This window comes from Camelina sativa, chromosome 9 (assembly GCF_000633955.1).
Source record: "Camelina sativa cultivar DH55 chromosome 9, Cs, whole genome shotgun sequence".
Lineage (NCBI taxonomy): Eukaryota > Viridiplantae > Streptophyta > Magnoliopsida > Brassicales > Brassicaceae > Camelina > Camelina sativa.
Genome location: NC_025693.1, coordinates 32950498 through 32973467, shown reverse-complemented (window position 1 = coordinate 32973467; position 22970 = coordinate 32950498). Strand labels below are relative to the sequence as shown.

General features: G+C 37.1%; 11 protein-coding genes across 12 annotated transcripts; 5 read left to right on the top strand and 6 right to left on the bottom strand.

Moving 5' to 3' along the window:
• On the top strand, positions 20-4401 carry LOC104713755 (U-box domain-containing protein 4). 2 transcript variants are annotated; one of them, XM_019229557.1, is made up of 6 exons: positions 20-162; positions 480-768; positions 932-1048; positions 1267-1495; positions 2138-3954; positions 4074-4401. In XM_019229557.1, coding segments are annotated over exons 1-6 (2514 nt in total). In that variant the 5' UTR covers positions 20-160; the 3' UTR covers positions 4134-4401. The 2 variants fall into 2 exon arrangements, with proteins under 2 accessions (XP_019085102.1, XP_010429257.1); XM_010430955.2 differs by having other exon boundaries at positions 1267-1687; positions 2330-3954.
• Positions 4310-5596, bottom strand: LOC104713756 (lysine-rich arabinogalactan protein 17). Its single transcript, XM_010430956.2, has 2 exons — positions 4987-5596; positions 4310-4697 (listed from the first exon to the last, which is right to left on the bottom strand). Exons 1-2 carry the CDS (start codon positions 5482-5484, stop codon positions 4617-4619), a joined length of 579 nt encoding a protein of 192 aa, XP_010429258.1. The 5' UTR covers positions 5485-5596; the 3' UTR covers positions 4310-4616.
• On the bottom strand, positions 7339-7954 carry LOC104713754. The gene has a single exon (XM_010430954.2). It carries the CDS (start codon positions 7878-7880, stop codon positions 7608-7610), a length of 273 nt encoding a protein of 90 aa, XP_010429256.1. The 5' UTR covers positions 7881-7954; the 3' UTR covers positions 7339-7607.
• On the top strand, positions 7934-8292 carry LOC109126273. The gene has a single exon (XM_019229556.1). The coding sequence runs from the start codon at positions 7953-7955 to the stop codon at positions 8142-8144; it is 192 nt and encodes a 63-aa protein (XP_019085101.1). The 5' UTR covers positions 7934-7952; the 3' UTR covers positions 8145-8292.
• On the bottom strand, positions 8190-8704 carry LOC109126272. Its single transcript, XM_019229555.1, has one exon. The coding sequence runs from the start codon at positions 8684-8686 to the stop codon at positions 8390-8392; it is 297 nt and encodes a 98-aa protein (XP_019085100.1). The 5' UTR covers positions 8687-8704; the 3' UTR covers positions 8190-8389.
• LOC104713752 (prolyl 4-hydroxylase 13-like) lies at positions 9507-11205 on the top strand. The gene is made up of 8 exons (XM_010430952.2): positions 9507-9786; positions 9875-9967; positions 10063-10220; positions 10300-10402; positions 10495-10590; positions 10675-10740; positions 10823-10942; positions 11026-11205. The coding sequence occupies exons 1-8, from the start codon at positions 9577-9579 to the stop codon at positions 11107-11109; spliced, it is 930 nt and encodes a 309-aa protein (XP_010429254.1). The 5' UTR covers positions 9507-9576; the 3' UTR covers positions 11110-11205.
• Positions 11120-13710, bottom strand: LOC104713753 (molybdate-anion transporter). Its single transcript, XM_010430953.2, has 9 exons — positions 13440-13710; positions 13190-13334; positions 12929-13097; positions 12564-12822; positions 12362-12450; positions 12055-12237; positions 11886-11971; positions 11693-11777; positions 11120-11613 (listed from the first exon to the last, which is right to left on the bottom strand). Exons 1-9 carry the CDS (start codon positions 13636-13638, stop codon positions 11479-11481), a joined length of 1350 nt encoding a protein of 449 aa, XP_010429255.1. The 5' UTR covers positions 13639-13710; the 3' UTR covers positions 11120-11478.
• Positions 13968-14871, top strand: LOC104713751 (uncharacterized protein At2g23090). Its single transcript, XM_010430951.2, has 3 exons — positions 13968-14159; positions 14273-14313; positions 14577-14871. Exons 1-3 carry the CDS (start codon positions 14084-14086, stop codon positions 14694-14696), a joined length of 237 nt encoding a protein of 78 aa, XP_010429253.1. The 5' UTR covers positions 13968-14083; the 3' UTR covers positions 14697-14871.
• LOC104713750 (casein kinase II subunit alpha-3) lies at positions 14900-17317 on the bottom strand. The gene is made up of 10 exons (XM_010430949.2): positions 17091-17317; positions 16753-16882; positions 16469-16663; positions 16218-16375; positions 15944-16034; positions 15743-15808; positions 15560-15642; positions 15392-15455; positions 15207-15275; positions 14900-15108 (listed from the first exon to the last, which is right to left on the bottom strand). The coding sequence occupies exons 1-10, from the start codon at positions 17174-17176 to the stop codon at positions 15049-15051; spliced, it is 1002 nt and encodes a 333-aa protein (XP_010429251.1). The 5' UTR covers positions 17177-17317; the 3' UTR covers positions 14900-15048.
• On the top strand, positions 17475-20368 carry LOC104713749 (casein kinase II subunit alpha-4, chloroplastic). The gene is made up of 10 exons (XM_010430948.2): positions 17475-17885; positions 18099-18228; positions 18350-18544; positions 18766-18923; positions 19167-19257; positions 19381-19446; positions 19590-19672; positions 19770-19833; positions 19931-19999; positions 20100-20368. The coding sequence occupies exons 1-10, from the start codon at positions 17506-17508 to the stop codon at positions 20160-20162; spliced, it is 1299 nt and encodes a 432-aa protein (XP_010429250.1). The 5' UTR covers positions 17475-17505; the 3' UTR covers positions 20163-20368.
• LOC109126628 lies at positions 22823-22968 on the bottom strand. The gene is given in 2 exon segments (XM_019230349.1): positions 22823-22864; positions 22867-22968. Coding segments are annotated over 2 exon segments (144 nt in total).

Genomic DNA, 22970 nt, shown 5'->3' with positions numbered 1-22970 from the left:
TTTTTTTTTTCCTCTCTCTTCTTCTTCTTTTGGGTAAAGTAAACAATCAAAAAAAAAAAAAAACACAGAGAAGACGAAGAAGAAGAAGATTTGCTTTTTACGTGCTCTCAACTATAATCGGCGAGACAGAGAAAGATTTGATTTTCCCCTGTTCACGTGCATGTATTGGTTTCTTCTCTCTCTGTCTCTCGATCTATCTATCTATCTACTTAGGCCTTTTCCTCTGTTCCAATTCTCTAATCTCTCCTCCCTCGAACTTCTTTGCTTACATTTCTCGACAAACCCATTTCATCAATTCGACTCTTTCTCACGATTTTTGTTTTTTTTTTTTTTTGAATTTGGGAGATTTAAGGGTTTTCTTATGGCGTTTTCCCTTAGGGTTTCCTTTGATTTGACGGATTCGTTTAAGTTCGTAGGAAGCTAATTCGTGGTGCCCTTTTTTAATCTAAAGTTTCAATTTTTTTTGTTTGTTTGAACAGGGTGGAAATGGAAGTATCGGTGTTGAAGGCTCTTCGAGGAAGTATCTCGTCGTTTCTAAATCTGTCATCTTCCAAACATATTGATTTAGACCCATTTGATAAGTACTATAAGAGAGTTGAAGAGTTGTTGAGAGTGTTGGAGCCAATTGCAGAAGCTGTTGTTAACTCTGATGATCTTGTTTTTGATGAGAAGAAACTTGTTAAAGCATTTGAAGAATTGACTCAGGATGTTGATCAGTCCATTGATCTTTTCAGGAGTTGGCAAGCTTTCTCCAGTAAAGTCTATTTTGTAAGTTCTTACTCTCAGGTTGTATTTTGCTTTTAGCTTTGAATCCCTGATGGTTTTTAGGATATAAACTAGTGACCATTGTGTTATTCTCCACTCCTTGCTTGAGCTTTGATTACTGATATAATGTTTTGTTGATGATTAGCCTCTTATTATCTACCTCTAGGTTCTCCAAATTGAATCTTTGATACCGAAGATGCGAGAGACTATTGTGGATACTTTCCAGTTTCTGATGTCTTCTAAGAATCATTTACCTGATGAGCTAAGCCCAGCTTCCCTTGAGGTACCTTCTCTTTTACATTTAGAAGATTCTTGTATTGGTTACGTGGTCTCTTCAGAACATTAGCTTTAGGTTGGAAACTAAAAATGGGGATCAGTTTCTAGATTTTATTGAAGAGATTGATCTTAATGATGCTGACTGCTTTGTGTGTTTCTACGTTAGCAATTGAATTGAGTTGCAGGAGATGCGAATGGTTAATTTACAAATATTCATAATTGCAGCAATGTCTAGAGGAGATTAAGCATCTTAATTATGAAGAAATCTCTTCCGTCATTGATGGTGCATTGAGGGATCAGAGAGATGGTGTTGGACCAAGCCCTGAGATCTTGGTGAAAATCGGAGAGAACACTGGTCTGAGATCAAACCAGGAGATTCTGATTGAAGCTGTTGCTCTGGAGAGGCAGAAAGAGATGGCTGAACAGTCTGAGAATAATGCAGAAGTCGAGTTCCTTGACCAACTGATTGTTATTGTAAACCGCATGCACGAGCGTCTTCTTCTCATCAAACAGACTCAGACATCTAGTGTCGCCATTCTTGCTGACTTCTTTTGTCCTCTGTCACTTGAAGTAATGACTGATCCAGTGATTGTGTCATCAGGACAGACATATGAAAAGGCCTTCATCAAGAGATGGATTGATTTAGGTTTAAAAGTGTGTCCCAAGACTCGGCAGACTCTGACTCATACGACTCTAATACCCAATTACACCGTGAAGGCCTTAATTGCTAACTGGTGTGAGACAAACGATGTCAAGCTGCCTGATCCCAATAAATCAACGAGTTTAAACGAGCTTTCTCCTCTTTTATCATGTACAGACTCCATTCCTAGCACGAACCCTGATGTTTATGCTCATAAGGTTAGCAACAAGTCACATGATTGGGATGCTTCTTCAAGTGAAATCGGGAAGCCCTCATTCTCAAGCCGAGCAATTGAAAGAGAAAGTGCTTCTTCTCCTTCACGTCCTGCTTCTGCTTTGGGGGCTTCTTCACCGAGTGTATCTGGAAATGGGTATGGATTGGACGCCAGGAGGGGATCACTAAACGATTTTGAAGATAGATCTAACGATTCTCGAGAATTGAAGACAGATGCACCCNTTGACCAACTGATTGTTATTGTAAACCGCATGCACGAGCGTCTTCTTCTCATCAAACAGACTCAGACATCTAGTGTCGCCATTCTTGCTGACTTCTTTTGTCCTCTGTCACTTGAAGTAATGACTGATCCAGTGATTGTGTCATCAGGACAGACATATGAAAAGGCCTTCATCAAGAGATGGATTGATTTAGGTTTAAAAGTGTGTCCCAAGACTCGGCAGACTCTGACTCATACGACTCTAATACCCAATTACACCGTGAAGGCCTTAATTGCTAACTGGTGTGAGACAAACGATGTCAAGCTGCCTGATCCCAATAAATCAACGAGTTTAAACGAGCTTTCTCCTCTTTTATCATGTACAGACTCCATTCCTAGCACGAACCCTGATGTTTATGCTCATAAGGTTAGCAACAAGTCACATGATTGGGATGCTTCTTCAAGTGAAATCGGGAAGCCCTCATTCTCAAGCCGAGCAATTGAAAGAGAAAGTGCTTCTTCTCCTTCACGTCCTGCTTCTGCTTTGGGGGCTTCTTCACCGAGTGTATCTGGAAATGGGTATGGATTGGACGCCAGGAGGGGATCACTAAACGATTTTGAAGATAGATCTAACGATTCTCGAGAATTGAAGACAGATGCACCCGGTAGGTCATCTGTATCTTCAACTACACGAGGCTCAGTGGAAAATGGACAAACATCTGAGAACCACCATAATAGGTCCCCTTCTGCTGCTAGCACTGTTTCCAATGAGGACTTTCCAAGAGCAGATGTGAATGAGAATTCAGAAGAATCAGCTCATGCTACACCTTACAGCAGTGATGCTTCAGGAGAAATTAGATCAGGGCCTCTTGGTGCAACCACTTCAGCAGCTCCTCGGCGAGATTTCTCAGATTTTTCACCAAAATTTATGGACAGACGTAACCGTGGTCAGTTTTGGCGACGTCCATCAGAGAGGCTTGGTTCAAGGATTGTTTCAGCACCTTCGAACGAGACAAGACGTGAACTTCTAGAAGTCGAAACCCAAGTTAAGAAATTGGTGGAGGAGTTAAAAAGCACTTCATTAGATATTCAGAGACAAGCAACGGCAGAACTAAGGTTACTAGCTAAGCACAACATGGATAACCGTATAGTCATAGGGAACTCTGGGGCAATCATCTTATTAGTGGAACTACTTTACTCAAACGACTCAGCTACACAGGAAAACGCTGTTACAGCCCTTCTCAACTTGTCTATTAATGACAACAACAAAAGTGCAATTGCTGATGCTGGTGCGATCGAGCCGCTCATCCACGTGCTTCAAAATGGTAGTTCTGAAGCTAAGGAGAATTCAGCAGCAACCCTCTTCAGCCTCTCTGTGATAGAAGAAAACAAGATTAAGATCGGTCAGTCGGGTGCAATAGGGCCTCTTGTGGATCTTCTCGGTAATGGTACCCCTCGGGGTAAGAAAGACGCTGCTACTGCATTGTTTAATCTCTCGATACATCAAGAAAACAAGGCGACGATTGTGCAATCTGGTGCTGTAAGATATCTTATAGATCTTATGGACCCAGCAGCTGGGATGGTGGATAAGGCCGTTGCTGTTTTGGCAAATCTAGCTACAATCCCGGAAGGAAGAAACGCGATTGGTCAAGAAGGTGGGATCCCTCTTCTTGTTGAAGTCGTTGAGTTGGGTTCAGCTAGAGGGAAAGAAAACGCTGCAGCAGCTCTTCTTCAGTTATCAACCAATAGTGGCCGGTTCTGCAACATGGTTCTCCAAGAAGGAGCCGTTCCCCCACTTGTTGCTCTCTCACAGTCTGGTACTCCTAGAGCTAGAGAAAAGGTACAAAATTTATAATAATTTCATGTTCCTCTTGATGCACACTTTCTTTAAGCAGCTACTCTATAACTTTTGGATTGTTTTGAAAAGTTCTTTATTTGGAGAATCTTGTAACTTGTCAGGCACAGGCATTGCTGAGTTACTTCAGAAACCAACGGCATGGAAACGCCGGGCGTGGCTGATGGATGATGATGAAGTTGTTGTTGATAATGATGATGATGATGATGATGTTGATGATGCACAGATTCTGGTCCTTCATTGCCTATTCTATGTTTTGTCTTCTTACCTAAGTAGTGATTTTGTACAAAAGAGGTTTCTTCTGCAAATAATTTCATACCCAAGATTTTTTTTTTTTTTGGTTGGTTCTCTGTATTCTTTAATTTTCGATTGATTCTCAGAATAATCTTTGATTTGGAATAGTATTTTTTTCCTAAGTTTTCTTTTTCTGTATTTACATGTCTTTGGAGAAAACATTGTAGCTATGGATGTGAATGAGTGAGAATATTTTACCATTGATGGGATAATTAGCAAATTTGCAGAAGATAAGATGGCATGTATTAAAATTATAATTTTGTCTACAAAAAAAGAAATAGTATATCAAATGCTGAATACAAAATTTGAGCTGTAATGAGGGAGACAAATGGTATGGTCAAGACAAAAAATTATTAGAAGACTAGAGCAAGTAGAGGCCACGCGACTGCTGCCACCATCAGATTTTGCATTACACTTGTTCTTTCTGCTCCGCTCTGCATTAATTACAATTCGATTTCAAACTTTTAGAAAAATCAAACCTAATAAAAACAGCAAAATGTGTACCTCTTTTAATCATAGACTATGATTCATACTACTATAAAATTAAGAAACTAATAATGCAAACAAACTATATTGTTTCCTTTTCAGTTAACTACTATTACGAGACTAATCTATCAAACGCAAATTATGGTCTATTACTAAGTTTACTAACTAACATGTTAAATATGGTATCATAATACCCTAAACGTTCCATTGATTAGGGTTAAATGATTCTTAGATTACCTGATCGTCCGCGGCGGGAGAGAAAGCATCGCTTGGTCCAGGACCAGGAGCTTCACCCGGCGGTGCAGGAGGGCTTAGAAGCTCCGAAGCTGGTCCAGGAGCCGGAGCGGTCATATGTTTCTTCGTCTTCTTCTTATGTGTGCTCGGAGCTGGAGCCGGAACATCAGCTGACGGCGCATCAACCGGAGCCGAAGGAGTATCAGCCTCAGGTGTAGGTGAAGGAGCCGGGGGAGAGATCTGAGGAGTAGAAGAAGCCTCAGGTGTAGGAGAAGGAGCAGGCGTAACCGGCACATTAGCCGAGGATTTAGGTGCCTCAATGGGAGGTTCTACCGGTGCATCCGCCGTGGGAGTGGATTCAGGGGTTGGAGCAGGTGGAGAAATGGCGGGAGTTGTGGCTTTAGGAGATGTAGAAGGAGAATGGATTGGCGCGGTGGCCGGAGATTGGCCACCGACGACGCCGATGAAAACAATGCAGATCAATGTAACTGTTAAGAGCATTTTGGGATCCGTAGTTTGTCAATTTGTTGAGAGAAATAAGGAAACTATAGAGAGAAAGAGTGAGTGACTCTGAGTGAAGACTGAAGATAATAATAACTTCACTTATGTGTTATCTTTTGCATTTTAAATACATTTATGAGAAAAAACTTAAGAGATCTTGACCGTTGATTTTATCTTAAATAGACAGTACGGTGATTAGTAGCCGTTGGAGCAGAGTATACAAAATTTGGAGCTAGGCCCAGTCTGGCAATAGGCCCAATATACTTTTTGTTGTTTCTCAATTTTTTGGTTTTTTACAACCAAAAAGCTACAAAGGATGGACAGCTGGGAGGATTGGCATATTCCGGTGATGTTCCAATCGCAGCCACCGATAAAACAGCATTTTCTTTTCAGTGATATTCTTATTTTTGAGCTTTACTTTGTTTCCATACTCGTATAGTCAGTCTTTAGTATAAAATCCAATTTTGTACCGTTTCTTTTTGAAGTGGAGATTCCATTTAGAAAGACAATAACATATGGAAACTACCATCGAGAGCGGCGTGTCGACAATGCCATTATTTTTTTTTTTCTTTTTCTTGTGGTCCTGACGAAACAATTTATGGGTTGTACATAGGCACTCTTTTTCAAACAGTTTACAACTCAATGCAATAATAAGCTTTATTGAAATTTGTTATCTATTTTCCATTTAATCCGTTTGTTAAAAAGACACAGATACTTATGTTACAATTTAGGCCCTTTTTTTCTTTTGATAAAGGGTTTGCAAACAATTTATGCAAATATATCCTAATAATACTATAATAGCGACTATTAGGGTATTTCACCTTCACCGTAGCGACTACTAGAAGAATATCGGCAGCTAATAAGTCCACTCAAGATACAAGCTAAGCATCTGCCTAGCAAGTCTAATGTGTTATTGTAAGCTCATGTGTGTGTTTGGGTTTCTTTGCAAAGTGATATAAATAGAAATGTTTTGTGAGCAATAGATGTAATTGGGAGAAATGTTTTGAGACAGTTATCCTTTACACATTTGTGAAACATTAACCCATAATCTTTTGGTTCTTGGTGGCAATTTAAGTTCTTCTTAGCTCTTCACATTATTGCACAAAATGAACTATTTTAAAATACGTTTTTTTTTTTTAATTCGTTAACTTGAATAAATATTCTCTTGGATTCTCCTACAAAAAAGAAAAGAAAAATCAAGTCCAGTAACCCGTCACAGTTCCCGTATAAAGCTGATTTAGTCGACCTAAACCAAAATAAACATCTTTTTGTGTACAACCAAAGTAAGTAAACATTCTAAAGATAGGTAGTGTGTTTTGGTTATTGGACTTCAAACATTATAGTCTTCTAATAATAATCATTAGTTTCAATTTTCAAACCCAACTATATATAATATTTAAATTATTATAACCCAACTATATATAGTTTACAAATCTACTTTCTTGGTTGACTTAACTACATATAATTTGTGAGCCACATATTCTATATACAGATTATATCCAAGATTTGGCTATCACCAACCACGTGTACGTTGGCAAATAATATATTCCCACACCATATATTCGATCGTGCTCACAAGTCACAAAGCCACCGACTTCGAGCATCATGGATTCATGATGATCATTCACCGGCCCTTCAGAAAATGATGGGAATAAAAATTGAATTCGTTGTTTGATAAAAAATTATTAAAAAAAAAAAGCGAATTCATGTTTTTCATATCTGAATTAGTAGTGTTTCATATAAAATTCATTTTTCTTCTCTTGTTGTGGATAGTAGTGTTCATATAACTCCAAACAAAAACCAAAACCAAACATTGGATTGAGACACCCATACTTAAAAGCATAGATCGAGATATTAAAATTGAATAACATTGGTCCTCTCGAATAGAAATAAAGATAACATTAATCACTAAATCATTACAACTTCATTTCTTACAAAACATATGATAATGTTTTATCTTATGAAACTCGGTAATTATTTTAGCATTCATCGTTACACGCAAATACATTTTTAATTAACCCATAAAAAACGAAGCAGGAACAGTTATTGAACATATGACAAGTTTGGGTTATTTTCTCCGACGATCCATTAAAACCCATTAATTATTATGAGTCTTTCTTTTCTCAGGGAGCCTTCGCAGCGGTGGTGGTGGCGTCAGCAGGTGCGTCGCCTGAAGGAGTAGGAGCATCGGTGGAGCCACCACCTAGACCAGGCGTAGGCTCTTGATGGCCTTCAGCTCCATAAGCTTTCATCTTGTAATCTTCCAAAGTACCCGTAGCCATGTAAGGGCTATTGGTTGGTAAGTCGTTGTCTTTCACTTCTGGCCCAGTTTTCTTTTCCGTCGTTGTCGCCGGTGTCGCCGTCGTCGTCGTCGGTGGTGTTTTCTCAGCCTCCATTTTTGTGTATTTGTTGTTTGTTTCCTTTGTTTTTTTCTGCTATTAGATTTGTTTAGGATCTTTACTTGAGAGATGATGTCTCAGCTTTTTATGGAGCTTCTAAAAGTACACTGTGGCTCGTATGATTCCGACACGTTAACTACGCGGCTCCTCGAGATCTACGTGGCCTTGTGGGTAATGTCTTTACTGATGTCGGCTGTTGAGGTTATGGGCTTTTTAGTGGACTTTTTCAGTGGGCTTTTTTGGTTAGGGAGAATAAATTAAACTGACAACAATCTTGGCTATTGGAATGGAAAAATAATGGCTAAAATATCAGAAAGATGTAGTATTAAAAGTATCATTTGAAGTATATTAGAATAAGATACAGAACATGTAAGTTTGTAATCAAACTTACATTAAAAACACGTTAAAAGAAACGAAACTAGATCAGTTTATTGGACAAACTACGCTAATATTTTTGTGTTTATTGGCGATCCCACAAACCCATAACGTAAGTTTTTTTTTTACTTTCACGGAACTCCCTGACGGTTAATGGCACCGGTGGAGGAAAGATCCGTCGATGCAGCATCTCCACCACGGCCAACGCGCCCTGAAGGAGTGGGAGCATCGGTGGCTCCACCTCCCATGCCGAGCTTAGGCTCTTGGTGGCCTTCGGCTCCGTAACCTTTCATCTTGTAATCTTCCAAGTTATCATAGTTCAAGTATGGGCTCTTGATAGACTCAACGTCGTTTTTAATTTCTTGCTCCGTCGTTGGTGGCTTTTTCTGAGCTTGATCCATATTTTTTTCCCCGTTTGCTAAATTCATGCCGCGGGTGAGAGGTTTACACTTTTTGCTTATATGGAACACGTATGGCTCGTATGTTTCCGCCGCGTGCTATAAACGTGGCAAATATGGAGCTCCTTGAGACCTACGTGGCTTTTACGTAATGATCCATTTCACTCTTTTGGTTATGAATCGAGAAACCTACACTAACAAAATATGGTTTTTAAAAGTTAACTAAAGCGAGGTAATAACATTGGCCGACGTTAATTATCTTTGATTCACTTTACTTTTCTTAGCTTAGATTATGAATGATTTTTTTTGTTATATGACAACCACATAAAAGAATGTAACACCTCATATTTACAGCTCTGCTACGTGTTTGTTTTCGATTTCATTCCAGTTTCAGCATCTACAATAAAAAGCCACTTTTATAAAAATGTATAGCACCTATATAAAAAAATATAGATCACTTTACTTTTGAAATTTATAAATCTACATTTAGAGTTGTATAGATAGAATTTTGTTGGGAAAAAAAAAGAAGAAAAAGTCAAGAACAACATATCACAGTTTTAATGAAATATATCCGAATATTTATGAAAATAATTCTAATTTTTTACTAGTTTTGGACCTTTTGGTTAATTCAATCATTGAAGAGAATATCTTCAAAAATTACTTCACACATAATGTCCTTTTCACACATAAGAAGTTTTTTAATTATATACATATACTCCTAATTAATAATAATACACACCGATTAAATGGTAAATAACCACATTGAAAATGTAAAACATATTTAAAAACATTAAAAAAAAAAACACAACTGTAAATAATGTCCAAAAACAGCAAGTACGAATCTAAAAGACAGAAAACAGATTTAAAGGGAGACAAATCTCCCATAGAGAATCTACATTAGAAACTGAAAAGATGACTTAATGACGTGTAGTCACCTTTACTCATCTTTATCTCTCTCTTTTTGTCTCTCTCTCTCTCTCGGTTTCAGAATTCAAGTTCCCGCCGTCGACAGAGAGATGAGATCTTATGGCAAAGAGAAGAAGCAGCAGCTACGGTTTCCTTACGTTTTCATTGCGTTTTGTTTCTTCTTCGCCATCATTGGTTTCACTTTCTTCATTCTTCTCTCTCAGGTCTTCTTTTGTGTGTGATCTTTCTCTCTTAATATCTTGGATCGAGTTCCGTTGAAGCTCTTTCATAACTCTGTTATTTTTGCTACAGAGACGTTTCAGTGAGATTCCAACACGAAGATCTCTAAACGAGGAAACTGAATCTTTAGATCATGGTTCTGTCTCTAACAATATTCCTTTTAAGGTCAGTTACTTCTCAAATATGTAACAATCTTTCAGGTCATAACTTTAGATTCAGATTCACAAGTATAGATGACTTTGGTACATGTTTTTGATTAGGTTTTAAGCTGGAGTCCTCGAGTTTTTTACTTGCGGAATTTCGCAACTAAACAACAATGTGAAGCCATAATCGATATGGCAAAGCCTAAGCTTAAGCCTTCTAAGCTTGCTTTAAGGAAAGGCGAAACGGCAGATACCACTCGAAACGTTAGAACCAGGTTTAAAAAAAAACTTACATAAGATCATTTCAGAGGCTAGCTAGAGAGCATTAGATCAATGAACATTTTCAAAATGCAGCACTGGAGTGTTCATCGGTGCTGATGAAGATGAGTCCGGGCTTTTAGATGCCATTGAAGAGAAAATTGCTTCAGCCACAAGAATCCCTAGTGATTATTACGAAGTAAGCAAATACGAATATGATCCAAAACGTCCAAGAACATGTGGTTTCTACTTATAAATAAGACCTTACATGTGTGTTTTTTCTTTCTATAGTCATTCAACGTCTTGAGGTATCAGCTTGGCCAGAAGTATGATTCACATTATGATGCTTTCCATCCAGCTGAGTATGGTCCTCAGACAAGCCAAAGGGTAAGTAAGCAACCTAATATAGCTTTCCTGCTCCGGATTTTAAAACTACCATCTGTTGATCCTCCACTCAACCTGTGAATGCAGGTTGTGACTTTCCTATTGTTCTTATCGACTGTCGAAGAAGGTGGAGAGACGATGTTCCCATTCGAGGTAATCATTGCTTCTTCATTCTTTTGGTTTGACATGGTTAGGGTTCTTGGGTTGTAAAACAAGATTGGTTTTGAGGAAGCAGAATGGGAGAAACATGAATGGAAGTTATGATTATGATAAGTGTATTGGTCTGAAAGTAAAGCCGCAACAAGGAGACGCTGTTTTCTTCTACAATTTGTTCCCAAACAAAACAATCGATCGGGTAAGTGTTTCAGACAATCAAGAAACCCCAATTTCAGACATAGAATGTTTGATCTTTCTCAACATATGGTTTTGTTGTTGCAGACATCTCTCCATGGAAGCTGTCCTGTTATTAAGGGTGAGAAATGGGTTGCCACCAAATGGATACGAGACCAAATCTATGATTGAAGACTTGTAATTTGTGAAAAAATTCATTTTCATTCATATTTACTTGTACAACAATAATAGTGCCTAAAAGGTCCAAAGAAGATGATCTTAATAAGATTTGAATTGAACAAAAAAAAGAAAACAATCATTCAAAATAATAGAATCCTCTCAAAACTAATGAATCAAACCTCTTATACTGCTTTCACTGCATCTTTGAGCTTCCAGGTTTGTGTAGCTCACTTCATGCTGCTACAAAAACGAAGTGAGACTATTCAACACAAGATTACATACGAACCTGAATTTTGTTAGGAAACATGCAGATTTGTCTTTGATTTGCCTTGTCCTGCTTCCGCATAAGTCTCATAACCAGAGACAACAGCTTACTCAGGATCAAAGTTTGTGCCAATCTTGATGTGGTGACTTTCCCCATCGTCTCAATAAATATATACAACCAGATGCAGTGAATAAAGAAATGGCACCAAAAGCCATCATTGTTGAGTTCTCAATCTTGTTAGAGTACCCTCTCTGCAATATTAAGATCGATAACGTGATTGAAACAGAGGCAAAATAGGTTTAACAACGGTGTATTTTTGATGGCACATACCTGTATTAAGCAAAACAAAATAGCTGCATTAGCTGGAACTTGAGAGAGGCTTATCAGCCCGCCACGCAATTCATTTGGCACATACCTATAAACAAAGATTACATTCCATTACCAACCGAGGAGAACGATTCTTCTACGAACAAAGAATGTGTTTTCAAAATTGTGAACTAGTCTATGTACATAAGAGCATTACATTGTTCTTAGTCTTGCAAGCAAAGGCAGGGCAAGTCCAGCACAGCCATGAAATAAGCAGAAAAGTACTACTAAGATTCGGATTTCCTGCAGGATACGGTTTTTTAATGTGTGTGAGAGGCCTTCCATAAGAAGCAACAAGTATTTACTGAAACTAGCAAATAAGTTACCTGATAATCATAGGCTACTATAGAAAACACAATCCCAAGTATTGCATATATGTACACTAAGCAATCTTCAAGACGTAGCAATGATTGTCCACTCATAAGCCATGGGAATACTGTACTCCCAAGCATTCTTGAGCCCAAGAAACAGGGGTAGATTAATCCTAGATTCACTTCTCGCCCATCAGCCTGACCCAACATAACACATTCTTTAATATAAGCAGATCATAAGAAAAAGATCATTGCATTGTCGACAAATAAATATCAATAATTATCAATAGAAAGCCAAATAATGTTACAATAGTGATCATACCACAATGGTTGGTGCCCAAAGAATCCAAAAGAATGCAGTGGAAAACTGGAGGCAGGCTTGTGCAGTTCCGAGGAACCATATTCTTTTATCTGATTCAAATTGACAAGCAAAAATTAACTCAAAATATGAATTTTTGTTACAAGTTTAGTTCAAATCTGTGAATTGAAATGGAGACATATAAATATCAGAAAGAAACCCTTACCACCAAGAACATATGCATAGAAAGCTGCGGAATAATCCCTAAATGGGAGGGTCTTCAAAGGCTCTTTCGCAGTCTGGACAATACAAACAATGGCCACAACAGACAAGAACAAAGACGCTGTAGCAGACAATGCAATGCCATGCTGAACATTTTCATCTACAAGCCAATTTGCAAGAACTTGACCTCCTAGTAAAGATGCAGACTCAAGGAAAGTCATCAACCAGAATGTTTCATTTAACGAGTCATTCCTCTGACTTTGCTACAAAGGTACAACAAGACACATAACAATAGCATTACTAAAAAAAACAGAACTTTTGTGTTCTCTAATGATAAAAAAAACTCAAAGGCAGAGACGAATTAATTACCTTTTCATGTTCCACAACTAGCCAAGTCTCAAACCCAAACGAATACACAAGACCAGAAAGAGAGAGACAAACATTTGCAAACCAAGCACTAGGACTCATTGTAACCCTCTTCCACACACCAACAACGAAATGCAATACACAATAGAGTAAACAAATTCTCTTCTGACCCCTACAAAAGTTTCGATATCATCATTACTATGCACCATACGATTTGGGATTCAAGGTTAGCTATGACCAACATTGTAGTAAAAAGCTACTTACATGAGATCAGAAACCACACCAAGTAAAGGACCAAGAACAAGAGCTGTCGAATAGCCAACACAGAGATAAAACACAATTGATTCCTTACTTAAACCATAAGTTGATAACTCCAATTCTCCATACACAGACCATAAACCTTCCATCACTGTAAAAATTCAAATTGTAGCAAAGGATCCACTTAGATTAGCAAAAAAAATGAAAGCTTTATGAAGAAAGAGATAAAATTGTGAAGACCCATTTGAAGATATACCTGAAGAGAGAGTGTAGATAGCTAGAAACCATCTCTGGAACCGAGCGAACGAAGAGGAAACGGAATGATCAAAGGTACAAAAAGTTCTGTTCTTGGCCAAGTAAGGAAACAGAAGTATCGATAAAAATGTTGAAACGAAGAAGAAGATGAAGAAACTTGAGCTTGGTTCCCAAGTAAAAGTCTCAATAACGACACCCATCGATTCCAAAATTCACACCGGTAAAGTCGCCGGAGAATGAAAACAAAAACGTCGGAGAAGAGAGTTTGGGATTTTGAGATCTTGACTGATCATAATAAAAAAAACTCATAAAGTTTAACAAATAGGCCCAACACATATGCAACCAAAAAGGCCTTAAGGCCCAATAAGTGAAAAGTCGAATTATCTAGAATAAAAGAAAAAAAAACACGCGTTAGGTGATTGGTATGAGTGCTGAGTGGGCGAATTAAATTTAAGTGGACATTATAGAGAAAAAAATAAAAAAATAATAAGAAGCAAGTGGCATTATTATTATTTTTCTTCTCATATAAATCTTTGAGCCGGCAAAAAAAAAAAAAAAACTTATTCCATTTGGTGTATTTCTGAAAATTAGGGTTTGAGTTCATCTTCTCTTCTCTCTTTCCCTTCTTCGATCAGAACAAAAAAGATGGGTGGCGGAAACGCACAGAAGTCAGCCATGGCTCGCGCCAAAAACTTGGAAAAGGCAAAGTCTGCTGGAAAAGGTACACGACCGAACAGATTCGGTTTTTATAGGTTTTGTCAATTGGGAGATTTAGCTCTACAACTCGTGTTTTGTAATAAATTTTTGTGTGTGTGTGCGTGATCTCTCTTATAGGAAGCCAATTGGAAGCTAACAAGAAAGCTATGTCGATTCAGGTGATCATTTTTTTTTTACCAAATCATCAAAGATTAAAAGTTTTTTAATTAATTCTTGGTTACTAGAATTGGGTTTTTTTCTTAATAACCAATGTTTATGGAATCATGAAACCTTAGTTTGATTGTCTTTGTATCCAATGATTTATCTCATGTTGATCTTAGACAATTTGGGTTATGTCTTTCTATTTAGCAGTTTTATGATTGGGTTAGAGTGGTGGTGTTGACAAGCTTGTTATTTCTTGATGTGTTTTATAAATATGCAGTGCAAGGTTTGTATGCAAACATTCATCTGCACTACATCGGAAGTGAAATGCAGGGAGCACGCCGAGGCCAAGCATCCCAAGGCTGATGTTGTCGCTTGCTTCCCTCACCTCAAGAAGTGATAAGAACAAAGCGCTATTACCTCAATTATAAAGGATTCCAATGTAAAACGTTTTGGGATCCTCTTTCCTATGTTTGTATCAAAAAAAAGTCTCTGAAAATTTTATGGTTCTGTTTTCTCTCTACTTAAGATGACTTGTTTTCAACAATAAGTTTATTGCGATTATAATTATATCATGAAGCTTTGTTTTAGAACCTTTGCTTCTTTTTGCTTATCAATTATGTTTAGATGAGAAATTATAAATTACCACAATTTTGATACAACTTTCTGGTCTTTTTTTTGGTTCTTACAACAACATAACAATGTTTTTGGTTCAAAAATAGTAGTAGTAGGCATCAATCAAGCTTTGGTTTTCACTGGCTTAGTAGTCTGTTGCTCTCTGCAGCTTTAACTTGAGCGAAGTATGGATGAGCCTATATAATAGATCAACAGAGAACCACTGATTATAAGTTTTGATGAGATTAATCGGGTAAAAGAAAATAAAAGACAAGTGCTTGAAGAGGATTTTTACCATGGCTTCTCTTGCGGTTAATCTGTCTTGATGATCATACCGAAGAAGCTTATCGAGAAAATCAATGGCCTGAAGATGTTCATACATTGAGATGAGTCAATACACCCTCGACTAAATGAAATAGTTTATGTACCCTCGACTAAATGAAATAGTTTATGTATTGTTGAGAAAGAGTCAAATCTAACCTCAGGTGAGACCAAATGTTGGTTGTCTGCATTGATGAACTTAGACCATGGTTTCCTGTTATGCCTGCAAATGGGAGTGGCTTCAAGTTTTAACTCATTTATCCTAGGCAGGACAAAGCAACTAGTCTTTGACTATAAAACACAGAGACTCAGGGATTAAAATAAAACCTTCCAACAAGTGCTTCCAGTTGAGGATCTAGATCTAGCTGATATTTGTTAAGGTAAGTATTTAACTCATCGGTTCCCAACACCTACGCATGAGTTTTCAACCAAAAATCAATTAAACGGATCCAACTTTTGTATTGTAATCTTATGCAAAGAAGACAGCAGCTTGGAGACTAGTAAATATACCTTGGCGATTTTGACAAGTTGATCATGATTATCATGGCCATAGAAGAATGGTTCCTTGCGAAATATCTACAGCATCAACATTTGACAAGCAAATAAGCAACATCAAAAGTTGATAACAATTTAAGACTCGGAAACTCAAATGACTGTAATAACTTTAAGATCTAAACTATAGAGAAGAGAGAGGAGATTATCAGTTCTCACCATGCCAGCGAACATGCACCCAAGACTCCACATGTCTAAAGAATAGTCATAATCCTGTAGATCAACTAGTAGCTCGGGACCCTTGAAGTATCTGGCAATTAATTCAAAGGTAATATTAGTCTAATGCATAATACTACAACTACAAAAAGTTTAACAAGCTTTGACTGCAAAAAGCTAGTTTCACATTGAAAATGTTTCAATCATCGGCGTCTATGAATGCCCCTATTAGGCGTGGCCAATTCAGGCCGAATAAAGCTGTGGTATATGATATTACCGTGAGGCAACTCGAACATTATACTCCTTTCCAGGATGGTAAAACTCAGCAAGACCCCAGTCTATCAGACGAAGTTTACGCAGCTGATGATCAATCATGACATTGTGAGGCTTAACATCCCTATGCATTATCCCTTGAGAATGACAGAAATCCAATGCCTGAAAAATACAATATTATTAACTACGGATTCCGAAAAAACATTCTATGTATGGTAAAAATCATTTCTAGTAAGTAAAAGATCGAAACATTACCTTAAGCAGCTCATAAATATAGAACCGGATATCGTAATCAGTCAATGTCGGATACAAGACTTTAAAGTCCACACTGTTAACAAACTCAAATATCAAGCTAGGTGTTTTGGAGTGCTCATCTCTGACAATATCATACAGCTTAACAATGTTTGGTCCACCACAGAGGTTTTGGAGTATTTTGATCTCTCTCTTTATCTGCATAAACATCAAAAGCAATGACTTAAAAACAAGTCTCAACAAAACAAGCAACACAAAAATGTATGGTTCATGTGCTTTTAAATCACCTTCTTCTTCTTTACGGGTTTGAGGATCTTGATAATGCAACGCTCGTTCGTATTGACGTTTTTGCCTTCGAACACTTCACTGTATTTTCCTCTACCAACTTTTCTCACAACCTCATAATCATCTTGATGACTACAACAAAACTCCCAACAAAAGACTCAAGTGTTATTATCAAATCACACAAAGTACTCAAGTGTGTTCAACAAACCTTGCTCAAACCCTAAAAATTCCACTTTCTCGGATTCAAAATTCGATTTGGGAAACAACACAATCAAATTCCCCAGAGATAAAAAGAATACAAAAATCAAAGAGTGAGCAGTAAAAGGCGAGAATCATTTACCCCCATTGAACAACAAGAGAGTCGTAGTCCCAGTACTCTTTGGGACGAACAACGTTAACATCGGTATAAACCCTAGATTTCGACATCAATTTCGATCTGAAATTGGAAAAACTGTGAGATTTTAGCGATCACAATCCTCTCTCTCTTATCGTCGGGTTGGTTCGTTCAAGTGGATGATGATGAGGACAGACGAAGTGCGTTGCGCAAATGCGCAGGTTGAAGAAAACACAATCTGTGAGAGTCACGATAACCAAAAACCAAATCGGACCGATCAAGTACAGTTAAACCGGAATAAACCAACTAAACCAAATCGGACCGAACTGTTTCCTACACCGAAAAAAAAAAGGGAGAGAATTAAAGCAAATTCGTAACCTTCTCTTGCTTGGTTCATTATAGAGTTTAAAAAAAGACATTAATGGCCTTAAGGCCTTGTACTGGATTCACAATCTCCTCTCTTCGCAACGCTTCCGCCGCCAACAACAATCTCTTCTCTCTCCTCTCGTCGTCGTCTCCGGCGAAGAGAAACATCCTTTTCTCCTCTCTCCGGGACCATCTCCGTCGTTTCGCATCCAGCGCCTCTCTTTACCGTCAGCATCTACGGAACCAGCAGCAACAACAGCAACAACAGCAACAACAGCAATCGCGCGTGAAAGATAAATCGGACACGCTGGCGCAGAAGATCGGTAAATCTATCCGGCGTGCCGGTGCGCCGTCGAAAGCTAGGGTTTACGCTGATGTCAACGTTGTTAGACCTAAGGATTATTGGGATTACGAGTCTCTTGCTGTTCAATGGGGGTATGTATCCATCGTCTTCCTTCTCCTTTCGTGAAACCTAATTGCTTCGATTTCTACATGTTTGGCTGTTGTATTAGATTGGTTTTTGGGTGATTCGTGGGGTTAATGGTTCTGAAATCATAGATGGAATGTAGAATTAGGGTTTCGTTTCTATGAATATTCTATGTATGGTGTGGTTAATGTTTGAGGTGTGTTTCTTTATTGATGTTGCAGTGTACAGGATGATTATGAGGTGGTGAGGAAGGTTGGAAGGGGGAAATACAGTGAGGTCTTTGAAGGCGTTCATGCCACTGATGAAGAGAAATGCGTTATCAAGATTTTGAAGCCTGTGAAGAAGAAGAAGGTTAGTAGATTTCAGCTGATTGCTTGTTTTGGCTGAACTATGTTCATGATGAAGTGTGTTTCTGGCCCTTTGTTTGGTTTGAATTCCTCACTAACGTGTTTTGCTTCTTTGCTTGACACAGATTAAGAGAGAGATTAAGATTCTGCAGAACCTCTGCGGTGGGCCAAATATTGTAAAATTGCTCGACATTGTTAGAGATCAGCAGTCGAAGACGCCCAGCTTGATATTTGAACATGTGAACAATAAGGATTTTAAAGTCCTCTATCCAACTCTCTCAGACTATGATGTTCGATATTACATATTTGAACTTCTAAAGGTATATCAAGTTTCTTGATTTATAAACTGGTTTGTACTTGTGATTCGTTGATACTCTGGCAAAAATAATGTAAGATTAATGTTTAACTTGTATAGCGTCAGACATGTATCCTAGATCAGTTTTTCTTGTATAGATTAGTCATTAGATTTTGACTTTTAATTCTATACTATGCAGTAAAAGAAACAGCTACTCATTGGTTGTTTCTTAAAACATTTATGCAGGCGCTGGATTTCTGCCATTCACGTGGAATCATGCACAGAGATGTGAAACCGCATAATGTCATGATTGATCACGAGCAGCGGAAACTTCGTTTAATTGACTGGGGTTTGGCAGAATTCTATCATCCTGGGAAAGAATACAATGTTCGAGTTGCTTCAAGGTAACCCCTTCATTTTATTTGCTAATCACTCTGTCTCTGCTACAGGATTCTTTCTGTTATAATTGGTACGATTTTTTTTCATAGAGAATTTAGACTAGAAATGCAAATAGTTGGGATGTAGAAGATTGCATGCGCAGAGCTCTTGAGATTTTAAAATTTGAAAACATATTATCGTACTTCATCTGGTTGAGACACAGGTTTAGTGTTTACTTTTATCATTTCTCACGTCATATCTGATGACAGGTACTTCAAAGGTCCAGAGCTGCTGGTAGACTTACAGGACTATGACTATTCCTTAGACTTGTGGAGTCTTGGGTGTATGTTTGCTGGAATGGTGAGTGTTTCTAAGCTACAGTTAGTTTTAACTTGGTTTAAGTGGTTGTGTCGTGATAAGAATTCTGACTTGTATTTTAAGTTATGTTATACTTAGTGTATCTGATACTGAAACTTGCTGCAGATATTCCGCAAAGAGCCGTTCTTTTATGGTCATGACAACTATGATCAATTGGTCAAAATTGCAAAGGTAAGATTACAAAAAGCTTTCATCTTTGAATCTTCATGTCCCTTCTCCAATGAAAATATTTTACATTTCTTCAAGTTATAGCTACAAACACATACACTTCTTTATGTGTACTGTAAGATAATATGTGTTTATAACTATGGCAGGTACTTGGCACAGACGAACTCAATGCCTACCTGAACAAATACCGCATAGAGTTGGACCCTAATCTTGCATCCCTCGTGGGCAGGTAATCCGGATTTAGAAGTTCTGAAAAACTCTCAAAACTCTAGTTTTTCCGCCTTCTTATTTCAGAATCTAAATTATGCACTCTTAATTTTATATAGACATAGCCGGAAGCCATGGTCAAAGTTCATCAATTCTGAAAACCAGCACTTAGCAGTTCCTGAGGTAAAATACTAGCTTTTCTCTGTATAATTACGCCTTCATGTTGGAATTTTGAATGAACGTGACTCATTTGTTTTCATTTACTTTTTATTTTGTGAAGGCTATCGATTTTGTGGACAAGTTGCTGAGATATGATCACCAAGAAAGGCCAACAGCTAAAGAAGCAATGGTAAGAAACAAATTTCCTTATTTTCTTTAAGATCTCTTTGTAAACTCACTTACGATTTACAGATAAGTGAACTGACGACAATATGATGATTTTTTTTCAGGCGCATCCATATTTCTACCCGATTAGAAATGCAGAAAGCAGCCGTACGCCACGGGGCCAATGATCCTGAAAACATTTGCTTGTTTATTCTCTGATTTTTCATTTCTTGACGGATTCAAAATTTGTTATAAATTGATTTGTCATTGTTTCGTTCTCTCAAAGTGTGCGTGTGTTGCTGTTTTGCTCTTTCTCGGTGTTTCAACTCTTTTGAATTTCAAGTATAAAAATCCACAAGACGGGTTAAAGAAGTTTTCTCTTCATTTTTAATTTTCGAGGGTATCCATATTTTTGATTTTTTTTTTGCTTGTCGAGGGAATTAGGGTCTGTATCCTTACAATTTTGCAAAGTTTTTGGAATTGTTAAATGAGCAAACGGAACGATGGAATCAAAGTTCAAATTCAAGCGCAAGTAAATGAGGCTTGTGATTATATGTATATGACGTCTTATCGAACAAAATAAGATGCTATTTAGAGACACAAAAAAAAATACGGCATGATTCAACGAACTCACTTGTTCCTGGAGGTGGTGTTTCTACGACTACGTTGTGTTGCTGTTCAATCTTTGTCTGTTTAGGAGTTCGGTTCTCTTGTTCACAGCATTTGTTAAGTAAGCTATGGTCCTGTCGTCTAAATCGTTCTCTGCCTTGCTCTTTTGTTGGTGAAGAGAGTGTCCCTTGACCTCGCCCATTATTTTAGGCTTCTGCCTCTCCTCTTCTTTTGTCTACAAGTTGGGCTAGCTGTTTGCGTATGTTCGATATAGAATGAGATCAAAACCCAAATTATAATATGAATTATTTGTTGTGGCCTTTTACGGCTTTCTTCTAAAGCTGTGAGCGTTTTCGGCTTCTCAATTACTTGAAAGACGACGACACTATAAATTACTTAAACCCTAGCTAGCTTCTCGGCTGTATCATATAGTTAAAGTTATCTTTAAATTCCCTAACAATCTAATATTATTCAGAAACTACAAAATTCATGGAATCTTGTCTCTTCACTCTTGGAAAAGCATGTAAGGAGCCGTAGACAAAAGATTCATTGGCATATATGATTTGTTTATTGACAAATAATCTTTGTAATTTTTATATGTAAATAGTTGTTTGTGACGACTCAATATAATTAGGATATTCGACTTAGCTTATTCTATTCTTCTTCTTATATTATTTTGTTTTTGTTTATGGACTTGTTATTTGAATATATATAAGACGATGCAATTGGTATGCGATTGCGACTATGCGTAGAGAATATTGTCCAACGACGAAGGTCACCAATTCACCATGATGGTATTAAATATTATATGATGAAGAACATAACTAATATATATTTAATATAGGGGTCTCTTTAATATATGGATTTGAATAATTCTGATACCAAAAAATTAATCCCAATAACCCTTACTATGGGTTAAATGAAATTATTAATGCTTTCAAGTGACTAAAACAATTTAGAAAAAGATTCATAAATTATGAATGAAGAAAAAGCTTGTATTTTAAAAGTTAATAGTTTGGTATGAGTCTAAACAAAACTCATACCAAAAAAAAAGTACTATTAAAAAGTCATTACAACTAAAGTCAAAGTCAAAATCAAAATCAAAGTGGTGGACCTGGTGGTCGGTCAATAAATTAGATAAATAAATGTAGACAATAAGAAAGCACGAGAATCTCTAATTTAATCCAAAGAGTGATTAGGGGACATTAAGCACATAATCCGATCTTGATGACTGTCTGTGGAAACAATCTATCCCTGTCTTATAATTGTTTTAGTTTAGTTTAATCTCTCTTGTTCCCTTTGTCCAAATGATTATGTAATCATCCTATTTTATGTCGTTATTAAATTTATATATAGAGAGTCTGACTCTTTTCTTTCTTGTCGAAATGTGCTTCAAAAAATTATTGGGGAAAAAAGATCTTTGAAAATTTGGTGAATTACGCACACCCCCAAACATATTGCTGTATCTAAAACATATGGAACCAAATATTCAAATATACTTATAATTGATAACTAGTATTGTTTTGACTCATATGGAACCAAATATTCAAATATATATAATCTCTAATATATAAGTATATTTTTTTTAACATGTGGAGTTTTAATGAAGGACCTTAATTAGCTTAATTCTAACGAAATATTACAATTTTTAAGCATAATCAATATCTTTTTATGCACATCAGTACATCCTCACTTTTATCACACTCAAACTGTCAAACCCAAGTACGTACAATAATATAAATGCTAACTGTTTTAGGCCAATGCATACTAAAATGATAAAATCTCCCAGGGGTTATTTATTTGAAGTTACATGAATCAACACGACACGTTCACGTACATCGTGAACAGAACAGGACTCGTATATATCTATACTTCAGAGCTTCGGTGGTTATAGAAATGGATATTGGAACACATAATCTTTGTTTGTCGATTTTTCTTAAAAATAATAATAATTTGTTTATCGATCGACACCGGTTGATTAAATTACGTAACGTAATAGATATTGACAGTGCTTTTTCTTTTGTGAAAGTATATATATTATTGACAGTGCTACCATTCTTGCCCTACATTATTAGTTGTCCCTAAATATTTTTGTTTTATTTCCTTATTGACACGTAAATTGATGTTAGTGTTATAATGTTAACCTCTGCATGTTCCGTAGATTTCATCATAAAACATGGTTAAGACATGTTAAAAACAAAGATTAACTAAATCAGTCATCAAGAAAGAGGTTTGCTTCTTATGTCTGCCATGCATGGGATGTATATAAATCATGATGATATAATGCATGACATTGATTTGACAAGACGAGAGTGATGAAATGGCAGAAGCTATGATGACCTTATTCTCATTAGCAGTAGACAACGCTCCATGTCTCACTTCCATGT

Bases quoted from the DNA above. Each gene is read 5' to 3' on its own strand.
- LOC104713749 (XM_010430948.2), top strand. From the start codon at position 17,506: ATGGCCTTAAGGCCTTGTACTGGATTCACAATCTCCTCTCTTCGCAAC. The intron at 18,229-18,349 runs GTTAGTAGATTT...TGCTTGACACAG, and splicing joins AGCCTGTGAAGAAGAAGAAG to ATTAAGAGAGAGATTAAGAT. The intron at 19,447-19,589 runs GTAAGATTACAA...TAACTATGGCAG, and splicing joins AATTGGTCAAAATTGCAAAG to GTACTTGGCACAGACGAACT.
- LOC104713750 (XM_010430949.2), bottom strand. From the start codon at position 17,176: ATGTCGAAATCTAGGGTTTATACCGATGTTAACGTTGTTCGTCCCAAA. The intron at 16,883-17,090 runs GTAAATGATTCT...GTTTTGTTGTAG, and splicing joins TCTCTTGTTGTTCAATGGGG to TCATCAAGATGATTATGAGG. The intron at 15,276-15,391 runs GTTAGATTTGAC...GAACATCTTCAG, and splicing joins AACATTTGGTCTCACCTGAG to GCCATTGATTTTCTCGATAA.
- LOC104713756 (XM_010430956.2), bottom strand. From the start codon at position 5,484: ATGCTCTTAACAGTTACATTGATCTGCATTGTTTTCATCGGCGTCGTC. The intron at 4,698-4,986 runs GTAATCTAAGAA...TAATTAATGCAG, and splicing joins CTCCCGCCGCGGACGATCAG to AGCGGAGCAGAAAGAACAAG.
- LOC104713754 (XM_010430954.2), bottom strand. From the start codon at position 7,880: ATGGAGGCTGAGAAAACACCACCGACGACGACGACGGCGACACCGGCG.
- LOC104713751 (XM_010430951.2), top strand. From the start codon at position 14,084: ATGGGTGGCGGAAACGCACAGAAGTCAGCCATGGCTCGCGCCAAAAAC. The intron at 14,160-14,272 runs GTACACGACCGA...TCTCTCTTATAG, and splicing joins GGCAAAGTCTGCTGGAAAAG to GAAGCCAATTGGAAGCTAAC. The intron at 14,314-14,576 runs GTGATCATTTTT...ATAAATATGCAG, and splicing joins AGAAAGCTATGTCGATTCAG to TGCAAGGTTTGTATGCAAAC.
- LOC104713755 (XM_019229557.1), top strand. The intron at 769-931 runs GTAAGTTCTTAC...ATCTACCTCTAG, and splicing joins TCTCCAGTAAAGTCTATTTT to GTTCTCCAAATTGAATCTTT. The intron at 3,955-4,073 runs GTACAAAATTTA...GTAACTTGTCAG, and splicing joins CTCCTAGAGCTAGAGAAAAG to GCACAGGCATTGCTGAGTTA.
- LOC109126272 (XM_019229555.1), bottom strand. From the start codon at position 8,686: ATGAATTTAGCAAACGGGGAAAAAAATATGGATCAAGCTCAGAAAAAG.
- LOC109126273 (XM_019229556.1), top strand. From the start codon at position 7,953: ATGATGTCTCAGCTTTTTATGGAGCTTCTAAAAGTACACTGTGGCTCG.
- LOC104713753 (XM_010430953.2), bottom strand. From the start codon at position 13,638: ATGGGTGTCGTTATTGAGACTTTTACTTGGGAACCAAGCTCAAGTTTC. The intron at 12,238-12,361 runs GTATGATCACTA...ATGTTGGGTCAG, and splicing joins TTTGGGCACCAACCATTGTG to GCTGATGGGCGAGAAGTGAA. The intron at 11,614-11,692 runs GTATGTGCCATC...TTAATATTGCAG, and splicing joins TTTTGTTTTGCTTAATACAG to AGAGGGTACTCTAACAAGAT.
- LOC104713752 (XM_010430952.2), top strand. From the start codon at position 9,577: ATGACGTGTAGTCACCTTTACTCATCTTTATCTCTCTCTTTTTGTCTC. The intron at 9,968-10,062 runs GTCAGTTACTTC...GTTTTTGATTAG, and splicing joins CTAACAATATTCCTTTTAAG to GTTTTAAGCTGGAGTCCTCG. The intron at 10,221-10,299 runs GTTTAAAAAAAA...TTCAAAATGCAG, and splicing joins ACTCGAAACGTTAGAACCAG to CACTGGAGTGTTCATCGGTG.